Source organism: Sitophilus oryzae, unplaced genomic scaffold (genome assembly GCF_002938485.1).
Source record: "Sitophilus oryzae breed Bouriz unplaced genomic scaffold, Soryzae_2.0 scaffold_575_pilon_pilon, whole genome shotgun sequence".
Lineage (NCBI taxonomy): Eukaryota > Metazoa > Arthropoda > Insecta > Coleoptera > Curculionidae > Sitophilus > Sitophilus oryzae.
Window position 1 is genome coordinate 998,145 of NW_022147168.1, and position 16,296 is coordinate 1,014,440.

General features: G+C 33.2%; 1 protein-coding gene across 5 annotated transcripts in view; it reads left to right on the forward strand.

Moving 5' to 3' along the window:
• Positions 1-16,296, forward strand: part of LOC115887457 (rho GTPase-activating protein 100F) — a 225,640-nt gene that overhangs the window by 104,887 nt on the left and 104,457 nt on the right. For all 5 annotated transcript variants that reach the window (XM_030906887.1, XM_030906888.1, XM_030906892.1 and 2 more), the window contains 2 exons: positions 2,486-2,599; positions 5,861-6,004. In XM_030906887.1, coding sequence (XP_030762747.1) covers positions 2,486-2,599; positions 5,861-6,004 — 258 coding nt within the window. The remainder of the gene's footprint in view (positions 1-2,485; positions 2,600-5,860; positions 6,005-16,296) is intronic.

Below are 16,296 nucleotides of genomic sequence, written 5' to 3' on the forward strand. Positions count from 1 at the left end.
CCTAACATTATTTAATATAAATTTAGGATTTAATTGTTTTACGTAGGTATGTGGTCGTAGATAAAGCGTAGTAACTACCTAATTTATGTTGCAAATGGCATATGACTCACTCACTAGCTGTCATTTTCATTCACAGATAATTGAATTTCCATTCCAGTCAGCGGCGTAGCATGGCGTCAATAGAAGGGAATGTAATAAGTAATAAGTACCATTGCGATAAAAATAAGTAGTACAACAAAATATGATTTAATTGTTGGTCTATAATAAAATATTAAAAATTGCCCATTTTTAAAAGGTAGGTAAATTTGTTATACTTTTATTTCACCACGTATACCTACCAATTATTACCAAATCCTTGTTAACGCCTAAAAAGTTAGGTGGCATAATTTTATTGTTTTCATAGTGACGACGATATCGACTTCTCGATATCCTTATAGACCAGGAGTTCTATCTGGGACTACGAATTCTTGTACTACTTTTTTTTGTTTTTGTTTTTTTTGTCGCAATGGTACCTAACTGCAATTAAGATTTTACCACCACAATGGTCTTTAATTTTAAAGTTAAAATTAGGTTTTGATTAAAAATATGATGACCGTAATAATCCTGCAGCCGAATCTTAGACTAAGAGGTTAGTTCTCTATCTCCGATATCACTCGTACCAAAGTTTATGGCATGAATGGTTGTCGCCTCGGCGTATTCCGTGAGGAGGTGTTCGGGGTCGAACTCTTAACTTAACGTAACTTAGAAAACACCAAGCGCCTTTAGACGCTCAGCGTATATGACGTTAATTTTCGCTTAGCTACTTTTACTTAGGTAACTACCGACTACTTAGCTACTTTTACTTAACTACCGATTTGGGTATTCTCATCTAACGGGGTTAGCGTCTTTATTGATTGCGCCAAGCGATTTGAAAACGGTTGCCTTAAAGGATCGTTTAGCTTGTCGAACTTTCAGTGATCAATCGTGATTTTGTGCGTTCTCTTGCTCTTTAGTGAAAACTACTTCTTCTATAAATTCCTCAATAAGAAATTGATAATTTACGACTTGGCAGCTATACATATTGTTCAAAACATCGAAAATGCTGAGAAACCTCTTCAACATTTCCCTCCATAATAAGAATAAGACATATCCACAGAAAAATAGGTTGACATAACCATAACATAACTCAACAATAGGTTATGAAATTTACGTAACATTGACATTTTCCATTGTTTTATCCACATTTGACTATTAGATGCCTGAGAAATTGCGATGCTGCCAATATATGTGCTGAGCGTGTATCCAGAAAACGATTCGCACGGCAACGAGAATACCAAAATCGACTGCTGCTAATCGAATACTGCCATTAATCGAATACTTTCGCTTACCGCTTTGAAAGCATAACGTTTTCATGTCGAAGTTCCAGATTGTTCCAGGGTACCGGGCCCTGGTGTTCCTATTTTCTCCACAGAATCTGCATTCGTCGTTGTTTCTTAGCTTCAATCTACTGAGGTGTTCATTGAGGATCACAGTGGCCTGTTAAAAATCCCGTGACAGTCCGAAGATTGTTATTACTTAAATCAAGGGAAATGTTTAATTTTTCTCGGTTAGATTTCTTTGAGTGTCTTATGTCGTTGGAGGATACCCATCGCAGGTTACGGATGGAGTCTTCGGTTCCTGAGTTCTGTTTTAAGTTGGTTTTCACTTGGTAAGCAGAATGGTTCTGGTTCAGTTAGTGGGGGAGTATTTGCTCCTATTCTAGCTAGATCGTTTGATTTTTTGCTACCTTCTATTCCTTGTCGCGCTTGCTCCCAGAGTACGGCGATTTTATTTTCTTTGCATAATTTGTTCAGCTTTTGTAGGTATTCTTTGGCCAACTTCGAATTGATGGTTACTGTTAAAAATAGCCTAGACAATATCCAAAAAATTACAGAAATAGCCTTTACTTATGAATTAAAATGTTAGACACAACTGTCCTTGTCATGTACGATGGCCCCTTGCATTGAACAGACTACAATTAAGTTTCTTTCTTGTGCCCACCCTCGTTAAGAACTTAATTAATTAATTTATGTTATTGCAGTTCTGTAATATTATGCATATAATGCACATTATAATGAAATAAAGAGAAAAAATAAAGGGAGCAATAAAAGGGAATAGGTTAAACACTACCGGAATCCGGCGGATTCTTTTATTTTCGATGTTAAGCGAGACGATTTCGATTCCGTTCTAGAAATAGCGGTTTCGTGCGAAATGCTGATTTATTCGCCTCGCTGACCATTGACAACCTAATAATTACGTTACCTCCCACGTTTTACTCCGCACGTTTACCGCCAGCCAACGGTCGATTTATTTGCCCATGTGGCGTGAATCCTTTTTCACATTCCTACACCGAAAAAAACAACATGATATTTTTTACCATTTTTGCCATTTACATTTATTGTATCATCAGTTTTACAATTAGCGATGTGTCTATAAGATGTTTCACTCTATTCTCTTTTATTTTTAGCACGTGGAACGACGTGGTGAGATGATCGTTCGAATTCTAGATGCACGTCATCTAGGCAGATCGGCAGTAGAACAAGCCAAACGGTTTCTTGCTATGCAAGATGCCAAACATCAAGTAAGTTATGTTGGATTATTTTCCTAAGTTTCAAAATGATTTATACAGTTAATTATAATTAGTACAAGCTGAGGCACATACATACATCTGTACTGTTATACTTTAAAAATGGGAAATAAAAAGTGTCCTATATCGTTTTAACCTAACTCATTTAAGAGTTTTGACTCTTGACACTAGGCTCAATTCGAATCAGCCAAGTTCAGTCGCGTGCAGTCAAATCACCTAAATCTACTGCATTCACACTAGCGATGTACAGGGTGGGTCAAATTCGACGCTTTTAAATGGAAACACCCTTTTCTATCGGAGATAGAGAAAAACTAATATCGGTGTCTGGAGCTCAATTTTTGTCAAAAACATGATGGCGAAAACCGCATATCAATATCTGTTACCGTTTCGGAGTTACGGGGTGTTTTTCAAAAATATGCAATTTTAAGAAATCGCCGTAACTTTTTTGCTATGGAAAATGTTGTATTTTTATGAAAACATTTCCAACGCACATTTTTACGTAGAATTACACACCTTTTTACGTAGGTTTAAGTATACTTTTTTTTAAATTAATAATTTAAGAATTGTCAACAGAAAATTTGATTTTTTATATGGGACAACCTATATATTTTTAATTTATTGAAAAGAATTTAAAATTACCTTTCCAAAAATATAACTCACTTGATATTTTCCTCGATTCCTCTTCGAGATATGAGTATATAAAAATTCGCCCGCTTTAAATAAGTAGGCTTTGAACGGCACCGGCTGTAATGCAAAAAAATTCTAGCTGTGAGCATCAATTAAAATGAAAATAATATTTGCTATGAGAGATGCAGAATTTTATTATGACAATTTAAAATACATTTAACAAACATCAACACATTTAAACTATATCTAATAACAATAAAAATAAATAGCAAACCAAGACATGAGATTTTGCTACAACAGGTGTTCGACATATCAACCGTCTTCTGTTATGGTCAGAACGGGGCAGTTTTTGAACATTTCTCGCGGAATTCATTAACTCAGTGGGGGTGAAAGTTACCCTCTCATAACTGCTAAGTATTTCTAATTATTCTTGTCTAGATTAAACGGAAGAATAAGGAACCTTTATTCTTCCGCAAATATATCCATAGGATTAGACCCATGGGCACTAAGTGAGGCGGCCGGCCTCTCGACGGCCAACGGCTGCGTTCTTGGTTAGCTATTCAATTATTCTTGAAATTGGCTGCAAAAATTTGCTGATAACTTCAGCGTTCAGAGGCGGTGCGTCCGTCGTCTTGCTGGAAAAATATGTTTTCAAGTTCCATTAAGACCTTATCATCAATAAGGGGTCCAACGCCTACTAGTTAAAAGTGGGGAACTTTTAAAAAATCTGTATTTCGAAGGGGATTATAACAAAATACAAGTGTGCTATATTTTTGGAAAGGTAATTTTAAATTCTTTTCAGTTAATTAAAAATATAGAGGGTGTCCCAAATAAAAAATCAATTTTTCTGTTGATAACTCTTAAATTATTAATTTTAAAAAAATTATACTTAAACCATTAAATTCTACGTAAAAAGCTGCTTTGAAAATGTTTTCATAGAAATAGAAAATTTTCCATAGCAAAAAAGTTACAGCTATTTGTTAAAAATGCACATTTTTGAAAAACACCCCGTAACTCCGAAACGGTAACAGATATTGATGTGCGGTCTTCACCATTATGTTTTTCCTAGAGAAAAGGGTGTTTCCATTTAAAAGCGTCGAATTTGACCCACCCTGTACATTACGATTCTTTTTAGAGAATCAAATCAGTCGATTCAATCTCTCATATTGACTACTACGATTCGTTCATTTGAACGAACCACATGCACAATTTACGTTTCATAAAAACAAGAATCGTCTGGCCCTACCGGCAATAATTTGATAGGAAAATTACTTAAGAGACCAGAAAAAGAAATAATATACAGTTCTTTCATTTGTTTTTCGACACTTATGACACTGGCGTAACTGGATTGATTATTTTACCAATACCTGATATTAAATTATCAATCCAATTTATATATACTATTTATTAAAGACTTCTTAATACCAATTTAATATTTTTAGAGCCATATTTTAATTCCGATTTAATATAATCATAATCAACAGTATAGAATACCGCATGATCGAAAAAAAATGGCGTCCAGTTGGCTTGGAAATGAACATAGATGACATTCCCCATATAATTTTGCATATAAAATGACAGTGATCTTCATTTTATAACCATCGCTGACGCCGTTTTTTATCACATTGAGCAGAGACCAACAATATTTATTGCATAAAAACACGATTTTGTCTTTTAGTCCGACATTTAATAGTCGGTAATATTATTTTAACAAAAATATCAACGTTACAGATACTCCCGTACTAAGCACAGTATAAATAAGTTTTTTTCTTGTAAATAACTTTCTTATCGTTTGCATTTTATGCCCATGATGTTTGTTTAGGGCTTTTGTTCAAGTCTAAATATTGGTGCCTGCATTTCTGCCTATATCACCGCCGCGCCGCCGCGCCGCCGCGCCGTAGGAACGAGCGATCGCATTGTGATCCGATTCAATTCTCACGATTCTTTTTTACGGCTCATCTTTCAAATCTTATGGATCCATGCTGGTCACGATTCAATTGAACGAACCGTATTTTAAGCGATGAATCAATTCTCACGACTCTTTGAACGCACGGTCGCATTGTGACCCGATTCAATTCTCACGATTCTTTTTTACGGCTCATCGTTCAAATCTTATGGATCCGTGCTGACCACGATTCATTTGAATGAACTATCTTACAAGCAATGAATCGAATCTCACGATTCATTTTTAATACTCATTCAAATGGACGACTCATTCAATCTTTGCCTACCTCTAATTGACACACTGAACAAACCTTGCAAATAAAATATAGTCTTCCTGCCTTTAGAAACAATAACAAACTTTGTTAAACAAAGTATTTTGGGTTTTTCAATTCATTCTTGAAACTTGTTTGTGGATCATTTTTCTGGATCTTTTTTATAAACATTTTAGAATTATTCCAGTTACCAAGGCGATTGAGATTCGAATATTTTTGTTTACCTCTAGTGTGAAATGAGCCTTTAATTAATAAAGAGACATTTTTGAGGTTCTTGACTACATCTGAATAAAACTGAGAAATTTTGATATCATCAAAATTATATCTATTTTTTAAGAAAGCTATAGATATATTTTATAATAAAATGTTTACTTTGGAATATTTTTACTTAATATGTCTTTACTTTTTATAGGTGCAGTTCGTGGAGATTGTCAAAAGACCTGGACAAACCTTGGGTTTGTATATTAGAGAAGGGAATGGTCAAGATCGTCCAGATGGCGTTTTTATTTCGCGGATCGCTCTGGAGTCTGCTGTTTATAACAGTGGTTGTCTCAAGGTAAACAAAAAGTTTTATAAATCTTTATTATGCAATTAATAAGCGTATTTTTATTGATGTCCATTAAATGTTATGTACTCGTATATTTAAGAAGTTATATTTATCATATTTTGTCCTAGAATTTTAGAGTTACATTGTCTTCCTTAGCACTCTAAAAATAAATCCACAGACCCACTATTTTTTCTATGTGTATATGGGCACAGACTCACTATTTTTTCTATGTGTGTATGATAGCTACATTTAGTTTAAATTGAAATTGATATTTTAATAGAATATTGTAAAAATATGTAATATCGGGAATAACATTCAAAATGTTATGAGTATACTTTAGTTATTGAATACTAGTGGAGGGTGTCTTGGAGGTATAAAAACTTCGAAATCAAATTACTTTGAAAGAATTGTTCAAAACCTTTTGGATTATATTGTTATAAGATATATTAGAAGTTTACTCATTAAAATTTGTTGCTATCAATCAACATCAAACAAAAAAGGTTCTCAGATTATTATTTGAGATTTTCTATCCAAACCCTCAAAAAAATATGTAGCCAATGGTAGTGCGTTTTTTAAAAATATTTTGCAGATATAGTACAGGGTGAGTCAATTATATGGACTTAAATTTTAATTTTCTATAAATGATTATTTAAAAAAAATTTTTAAGAAAAAAAATATTCATTAAATTTTTTGCTTGTTCTAAAATTTCTAATCCAGTTTATACTTTTCCAAATTTGATACCGTTATAAAGAAAATGGTAGAGAAACCAAAACATGAAATTATGGTTGAATTATTTCTTAAAAAAATCAAAACACGTTCCAATTTATTGATAATATTATTTAGTTTTCATTTTTTTAGAGATGATAGAGATACGCTTTTTCGGCATTTGCAAGAATTTCCACATTCGTTTTCCACATAAAAGTTGTCTCTTGTAATTTTCTGAGTCAGCGAGTTATCGAGAAAAAAGTAAAAATCATCTTGAGAATGATGTGCTGTATAATAATGTATGTTGATATTAGCATATTGCAATAAAGGATAATATATGAAGATCGTTCAATATTTACAGCAGTTGAGTGTATCAAAAAATCTTTTAAGAATACTTAAAAAAAGTTCCATTTTTTTTTCTAAACCTTTGACAGATATAAAATCAAATAGTGACATTTTCTTAGAAAAAGTATTTTTAATGTGATATACTCGTAAACCGTGTTTCGGATCCCACAATTTTGGATTTCACTTATATCTATCCACTAGGCAAAATTTTATGCAAATTAGGCAAAGAAAAAGTCCTTCAACTCTGAGTGTCCGCTCATCAAGGGATAGAAGGCAATGAAAAAGCAAACGATCTAGCTAGAAAAGAGCGAACACTCCCCACTAACTGGACCAGGACCGTTATGCTTTCCAAGCGGAAACCAGCTTAAAGTGAAACTCAAGAACATGGAAGACTCCATCCATAACCTGGAATGGGAATTCTCCAACGGTCTAAGACACTCGAAAAAGTTTCTCAGAACTTACAACCGACAAAAATCAAAGATTTTTCTTGATTTAAGTAAGGATAATCTTCGGATTTTTATGGGGTTTCTAACAGGACACTGTCTTCTCAACGAAAACTTCAGTAAATTATAGCTGAGAAAAAACAGCGAATGCAGATTCTGTGAGAAAAATGAGGAAACACCAGAACACCTTATCACTGACTGCGCCGAGACGACAACCACTCGTGCCATAAGCTTTGGTATGTCGGAGATGGAAAGCTGGCCTCTTTGGAGCTCTTGGATTTTGTCAAAGCCCTGAGACTCTATGATGAGTTATAACTCGTTATAACTCAAGAAAGAGGAACAAACAATAAATCTGTAAAGTCGCTGTGATTAATCCCCCTCCTAAACATTCTAAAGTCTACATCTATCCACTAATATGGTTCCAGTCAGTACCTATTTTTTTATCTAAATTTTAAAGAGCTGAACTTAGAGAAACGTCGCTTATGTGTATTTGTTGATATACATCGATCACGCAAACTGTTTATAAACGTTTTAGTTTATAAGCTATATACTTATAACACATTTATATAGTATATAAATGTTTATAATTATTATGCGGGGCTTGGAGAATACGCGCCTTTAAAGGTCTTCAGCGCGTCCTTCCAATTTATAGAATGTACAGGGTGGGTCAAATTCGACGCTTTTAAATGGAAACACCCTTTTCTATAGGAGATCGACAAAAACTAATATCGGTGTCTGGAGCTCAATTTTTGTCAAAAACATGATGGTGAAAACCGCACATCAATATCTGTTACCGTTTCGGAGTTACGGGGTGTTTTTCAAAAATGTGCATTTTTAACAAATCGCTGTAACTTTTTTCCTATGGAAAATTTTGTATTTCTATGAAAACATTACCAAAGCACCTTTTTACGTAGAATTTAATTGTTAAAATAAATTTTTTTTTTAAATTAATAATTTAAGAATTATCAACAGAAAATTTGATTTTTTATATGGGACACTCTGTATATTTTTAATTTATTGAAAAGAATTTAAAATTACCTCTCCAAAAATATAACACACTTGATATTTTGCTCGATTCCTCTTCGAGATATAGAGTATATAGAAATTCGCCCGCTTTAAATAAGTAGGCTTTGAACGGCACCGGCTGTAATACAAAAAAATTCTAGCTATGAGCATCAATTAAAACGAAAATAACATTTGCTATGAGAGATGCAGAATTTTATAACAATTCAAAATATATTTAACCAACATCAACACATTTAAACTATATCTAATAACAATAAAAATAAATAGCAAACCAAGACATGAGATTTTGCTACAGGTGTTCGACATATCGACCGTCTTCTGTTATGGACAGAACGGGGCAGTTTTTGAACATTTCTCGCGGAATTCATTAATTCGGTGGTGGTGAAAGATACCCTCTCATAACTGCTAAGTATTTCTAATTCTTGTCTAGATTATACGAAAGCATAAGGAACCTTTATTCTTCCGCAAATATATCCATAGGATTAGATCCATGGGCACTAAGTTAGGCGGCCTCGACGGCCAACGGCTGGGATCTTGGTTAGCTATTCAATTATTCTTGAAATTTACTGCAAAAATTTGCTGATAACTTCAGCGTTCAGAGGCAGTGCGTCGTCTTGCTGGAAAAATATGTTTTCGAGTTCCATTAAGGGCATATCATCAATAAGGCGTCCAAAGCCTACTAGTTAAAAGTGGCGAACTTTTAAAAATTCTGTATTTCGAGGGGGATTATAACAAAATATCAAGTGTGCTATATTTTTGGTAAGGTAATTTTAAATTCTTTTCAGTTAATTAAAAATATAGAGGGTGTCCCAAATAAAAAATCAGTTTTTCTGTTGATAACTCTCAAATCATTAATTTAAAAAAAAATATGCTTAAACCATAAAATTCTACGTAAAAAGGTGCTTTGGTAATGTTTTCATAGAAATACAAAATTTTCCATAGGAAAAAAGTTACAGCGATTTGTTAAAAATGCACATTTTTGAAAAACACCCCGTAACTTCGAAACGGTAACAGATATTGATGTGCGGTTTTCACCATCATGTTTTTGATGAAAATTGGGCTCCAGACACCGATATTAGTTTTCGTCTATCTCCTATAGAAAAGGGTGTTTCCATTTAAAAGCGTCGAATTTGACCCACCCTGTACAGGGTGAGTCAACGATAGAGTAAAGTCCATTATCTCATTTGTTTCGAGGTTTACAAAAAATATTAAATGTAAAAGTTGTAGAGATGGTTCAGATACACATTTTAAAATTATTAAACAGTATACCGGGTGCTTCAAAAAAGTGTGGCGAATATAACATATGTTTTTTTAAATGCAACACCCCATTTTTATTTCATTTTTACATTCTGCGTAAAATTTCATAACTTTTTTATATATAATGTTATATACCTAAAGTTAATAGTTTTTGTTATATTTAAATTTGTTTAAACAAATGTTAGATTGCAGTGTGATAAAAAATTGTCATTGATGGCATTGATTCTGAAGTTAGACAACTAACATTTGGTAGTATAATTTTATAGAGATATAGGAAAAGACCTATGTAAAGATATTTTAGTTAGATGTTACAGGGTGTTCAAAATATATTTATGAATTTCAACTACTTAAAATCAAGAAATTTCAATTTTTTTAAATGGTACACCCTATATATTATCATTTTTTCTGATAGATTTTACATAACTCTTCAACTTTTATTAAGTATGTCATATACCTATTTTTATTAGTTTGCGATTTATTCCAATTTTTTCTATCTTTACCCATATTTTTAATACAATTGCGCTATAACATCATAGTCGCCTTGATAAAAAGTACTAATTATTACAATTTCATGTCTGTTAAGCAAGTTAAGAACAAAATTTGAATTTGAATTTAATTTGTTGTAATGAGTATAAATGGTAGTGATAATAGTTACAGATTTTCTTGAAATGAATTAGTCAATGTGACTGATATACACGGACAAGCACAGAAAACCACATTTTTTGGTTCAGTACTATATGTATATCGTCCCATTGCTGCCAAAAGTCACTAACTTACTTTTTATTACTTCCGAGAAAAATGCGTCTAAAAATGAATTGCATTGCATAAAGATGTTATAGTTAGTAACTATTCGGTATTAAAATAAAACATAAATAGCCAGAAATCGTAGTTAATGACTTTTGCAATCGATTCTCCGCTTCAAAACATAGTTAGTGATTGAATTTGGTTGTTCGGAAAAATGTTAGTTAGTGACTTTTGGCAGCAATAGGACGATATTATATAGTATTTTGCTAACTACTATAAGAATAGATATATATTATCTAGAAAACATCTTCAGCGTGTAATGGGACGGTTTCGCAGCAGTAGTAATATTGGCTTTACCAAATGAATTATAAACCAGAATTACTACGAGAAAAAACATTACTGTATGTCGAAGAAAATTCCTATATCAGCAGTCTTCAGCAATTAGGTAATCTAGTATTACCCTAATCTGTGTCTATTCGCCCTGACGAAAAATCCCAAGTGTCATCTTTCATAATATAGAAATACACCAAGAAATTCACTACTGCGATTTAGTTTATTTGAGTAAAGTTAATTAATTTTAACTAATAGCAGCAACTGTAACTAATTATGAAGCTATTTTTTAAAGGTAAGTAATAAATAGTTTTGTTTTGTCATGGCAACTATGATTTTACAGGGTAATTGTATTAAAAATATGGGTAAAAATAGAAAAAATGGGAATAAATCGCAAACTATTAAAAACAGGTGTTTGACATACTTAATAAAAGTTGAAGAGTTTTGTAAAATCTATCAGAAAAAATGATAATATATAGGGTGTCCCATTTAAAAAAATTGAGATTTTTTTAATTTTAAGTAGTTGAAATTCATAATATATTTTGAACACCCTGTATCATTTAACTAAAATATCTTTACATATATATTTTTTTTCATCTCTATAAAACTCTCCTACCAAATTTTGGTACTCCAACTTCAGAAACAATGACACCACTGACAATTTTTTACCACACTGCAATTTAACATTTGTTTAAATAAATTGAAATATTACAAAAACTATTAATTTTAGGTATATAACATTATATATAAAAAAATTATGGAATTTTACGCAGAATCTAAAAATAAAATAAAAAATAGGGTGTTACATTTAAAAAAACATAAGTTATAGCCGCCACACTTGTTTGAAGCACCTTGTATACTCTGTAATAATTTTAAAATGTGTATCTTAATCATCCCTATAACTTTTATATTAAACATTTTTTTTTGTAAACCTTGAAACAAATGAGATAATGGACTTTACTCTATCGTTGACTCACCCTGTACAAGATCAAATGACAAAAGAATCGAATTAAGTTGATTGTTCGTCAAATAAAGACGCGAAAATGGCATTAAGCCGCCTCGAACGTTCCTCTTCGCTGAAAGCAAATCCTCCCTCATCGGTCGACTTAGACATTATGCCTAAAGACCAATTTGCTGCTTTGTAACCTAATAGGCATCGACTTCTATACGGTTTCCGTCCAGACGTTTAATGTTATTATACTCTGTTCACCAACCCACTTCAAAAAAGATTTTCTTATTACTTTAAAAATTGAATTTTTAAAAGAATTATTGCCTACTCTGTTTAAATTGCATTTATAACTATTATTTATCTTTCTCCTTTCCAGTTTACCATTTACCAGTGCTCTCTACGTCGTAGTTGTATAATTCAGTAAAATTAAAACCATGAAAAACCAATCGGTTGATTTAAAGAGATCGAATATTTCGACTTTCTTTAACCTATAAACCAGCTTTCGATATCAATACCAATCAGCTTTCAATATGCCGAATTTATGATTTAACCCTAGCTTATCAAGATCATGTTTTTGTCAATTTCACACATGTTTTATTTTTATCTCAAAATCTATTAAAGATGGGTATAGGTTAGAATAATAAAATGAGAAGCTATGAAAGAAGTGTTCCATTTAAAGTAACAAAGATGCTACCACTTTTAGTATGAAGCGGCAACACTATAATGCTGAAAATAATTTAGTCAGATGGAGCAGATGCAAAAATCCAAGTTTTTAAAATGTTCTATTACCGGTTCTCCATAAACTTCTAATGTACCATGACCGTGAATCACCCTGTAGATATCCGTAAAATAAAAACGAAAAAACGCTATTTAACAGACCTAACTAAAACTTCGTAGTTGGTGAAAGCCAATCCTTCTTTATGCCCTTATTTTCGCCAAAAGACCGATTTGCTGCTTGGTAACTTAATAGGCATCAACTGTTATCTATACGATTTCCGTCCAGAAGTTTAACAGCATTATGATGAACAGGATGAACATCATTTCTGTTGACCGTCTTTATACGTTTTTTTTCGTGTGTATACGTTTTTTGATTGGATAGAGCCTCACTCCGGAAATTCGATTTCTGTCTAATCGTTTAATATAACTAGATATATCCTGAACTAGTTATGTGTCGGTATTTGAGTAACGCGATTTTGGAGCGGTATTTTTTGTAACGTCATGTCGCGTTCCACAACGAATCAGGAACCTGTTACTGAAGAATGACGCTCATAATGACAAAATTATAAATTATTTATAATTTGCAAATAAATTATTTATGATCGCTCTTGAAGTTAGCTGGAACCGTAGTAACCGCATAGCGACGTGTTTAGCTCCAGCCGTCGCGATTTCGTCGGTCGCCAACAGTAGTAACTTGCACTGTAGTATGTACGTAGCGTTGCGTGTGTTCGCTCCAGCCGTCGCGTTCCTAGAGCCGTAGTTCTGTCTGTCGCGAACAGAAGTAACTGGTCCCTGCTGTAACTGGCTATCGACCTCGGCGGCGCGGCGACGTACTTCGTTCCAGAAGTCGCTGGAACGCTTCTAGGGTTCCGGTTTTGCCTGTCGCGATTTGGTTGGTTACTATTGGCGTTGGTGCTCCCGTCACCGTCGCTACGTTACTTTCGAAATAGCGATTTTTGGTATGTACTAGGCCTGGTATAAAATAGCGTTGTTTGAAAGATGAAACGCAAAAGCAAATAAAATAAAATAAAAATATTTTATTTGCTTTTATACATTTATATAAGTTTTATTGTTTATATCTATTTTTAAGGTTAGGTTAGGCCAATAAACAATTTTTTTGACAGTGGTTTGGACTTTGTTCTTGATTTTAACATTAAATATATTATATTGCAATACACATAAATATGAGCTGTTGATTTTATTTAAACGAAAATTAATGGAAAATAACAAGGAATGTCATCGTTTTTCTAAAAATGAGATAGATTGGCTATACACAATTATAAACTTGATATTTGGACAATGAGTGGCGGATAAAAGTTACATTAATCTACAAATATAGATAAGTTACATATATTTTTAGCGAGGACCGCGACACTTGGGAAATTGGAACCTCGGTTACAAAATCGCGGTATTTTGTCGCGGTATTTTTCTGGAACGGTCGCTATTGTAACGCGACTCATGTGGAACCGATATTCCCATCACTATCCTGAACATCGATTCTAATTTTGTAAAGCAATCTGGCTTACAAATTTTACCTAAAAGTAATATCTGTAACTAGAGTCTCACATAAAATCCAGTAGCGTGTATAAAATTTTTAATATTAAATAATTTTATAACTATTTAAATTGGAAATATATTTTTTAACGATTTCAATAGCTTATAACATTTATTGACAACGCAACAAGAAAATGATTGAGTCTATTCTGCATTATATTTTTATACGATTTAAATAAAATTAAATTGGTACTGAAGAACCTGAATTTTAAGTCAGCAGTAGTCATGGGGCCACCTTAAACCAAGGTCAACCCCCATTTTTCCCTAAATTTAGGGAAATTTTCCCGTCCATAGCGACCCACCCCATGTAAATCTTATAACATGGGGTATATGTAAATTCCCTAAATCTACTGATTTTTAGATTTGGCAACGTTGCACTTCGTTGAGTAGCCGGCAACAGTGTACGTAGACACCGACCGCCATGAGCGCCTACCTCCGGAACTACCAAGCGCCACCTATCGGGTAGCTCAAGCGCTATAAGGAAGGTAACTGTAATATGGGGCCCATTGACGTATGACGTCATCATCCGTGACGCCAGATGGATGAGTCATCATCTCTGAAATTTAATAAATCACTTTTGCACTGAATTCCAGGAACCAGCCGTAAGACCGTAATCACCGAGCGCCAATCTGTGAAATTTAATAAAAAAGTTCCGTGCAGAATTTGAACCACGGTCCTCTCGATCGCCAAGCTAACGCCTTAATCAACGGGACCACAATCGCTTTTAAAATTATTTGTATTACATGTCTATATATAATAACGGGAGGAGTGTGTTGACCAGGGCCCCATTTAAGTTGTCTCAAAGGTATAGATCACCTAATGAACAACGTTCGTATACAAGTCAAATAACATATAAAAACGCCATTCACCATATGTCTCATACCTTGTGGGGGCCCTCCCCCATTCAAACAGATGATTAATTTTACTAGCGCATTTACCATTGATTTACCAAAATAAAAAATTATGGAACGTCATTGATTTAATAATTTATCAAAAATAAAAAAACTTTTATTAGAATATAACAAATATTTACTTACCACAATAGCTATCTTCATCCAAAAGGCGCAACAGCAGCAGCAGCGACAGCACCGGCGTTAGGTAAGTACCTATATATTAACAATTTATTATTAACTAATAAGTACAGGTAAAGCTATTTAAAAACCAATTCAAGAGCGGGGGAGCAGCATACGTGTTGTCACAACGACATTCACTTAAACACTGATACAAAAATAAATGTAACCTTTATTTATAACACCATGTGTATTTGAATGTTGAAGTTTGAACCCATCACCAAAAGCAAGCGTCAAAATCAACGAGGTTTTATTTCTAAGTAAACAGAAAAATTTTAAAAATCTATACACGTATCAGAGGCCCTTTGTAATGTAAAAGCCTTAATTTTAGCACATGCGCCGTTGATTTAATAATTTATCAAAATTAACTAATAAGAACTGTTAAAACTATTAAAGGTCTATTGTCATAGACTTCGGTAAACATCGCCAAAAGCAAACGTCAAAATCAGCGTAGTACTTATGCACAAGTTCAACAGAAAACAGATTTTAAAGTATGTACATAATGCAAAACATAACGTACCCCAAGACCTTTGTTAACGCTATAAGTATTTATTAAACAAAGTTTAGAGACGACTAAAAAAGCAATCGAAGAAATGTAGGCACAGAAAAAATTTAAAAATATGTACATAATATAATACAAAACATAGGTAACGATTGAGGGAATGAAAATTAATTTAACGTATTAAACCAAAAATATATAGGTTAGAAATACGTACTCACCAGGGTTTATAGGTATTATACACTTAACACACTTACACCCTTCTTCAATATCACATTCAAACGCTTTTCACAACTGCTGGAAATAGACTAAACACACGACACCCGAAAGTATATGTGGTTTGTGATAAATAAATACGATGCTGACGTCATATCATTTCTTGGAACTACTTTAGATATGACCACCCTAAATGTTTATTATTATAAAAACTATATGTATGAACATATGTAACTATATATATGTATTTATCCACCCTCTTATAATATTAGGGATGAATGCCAAAAGGGCTAGGGGTGAAAGACCGCTATCAGCTGGGGTGGCAAAGCCACTTTTTCCGCTATGTGCGCACGTTTTTCTCTTACGGTTTAGCTAAAAAACACGTTTTGGTCGGTTCGCGCAGGGGCCTTAATTAGTTAAGTGCGCGCAAACCCATAAGTGTTATA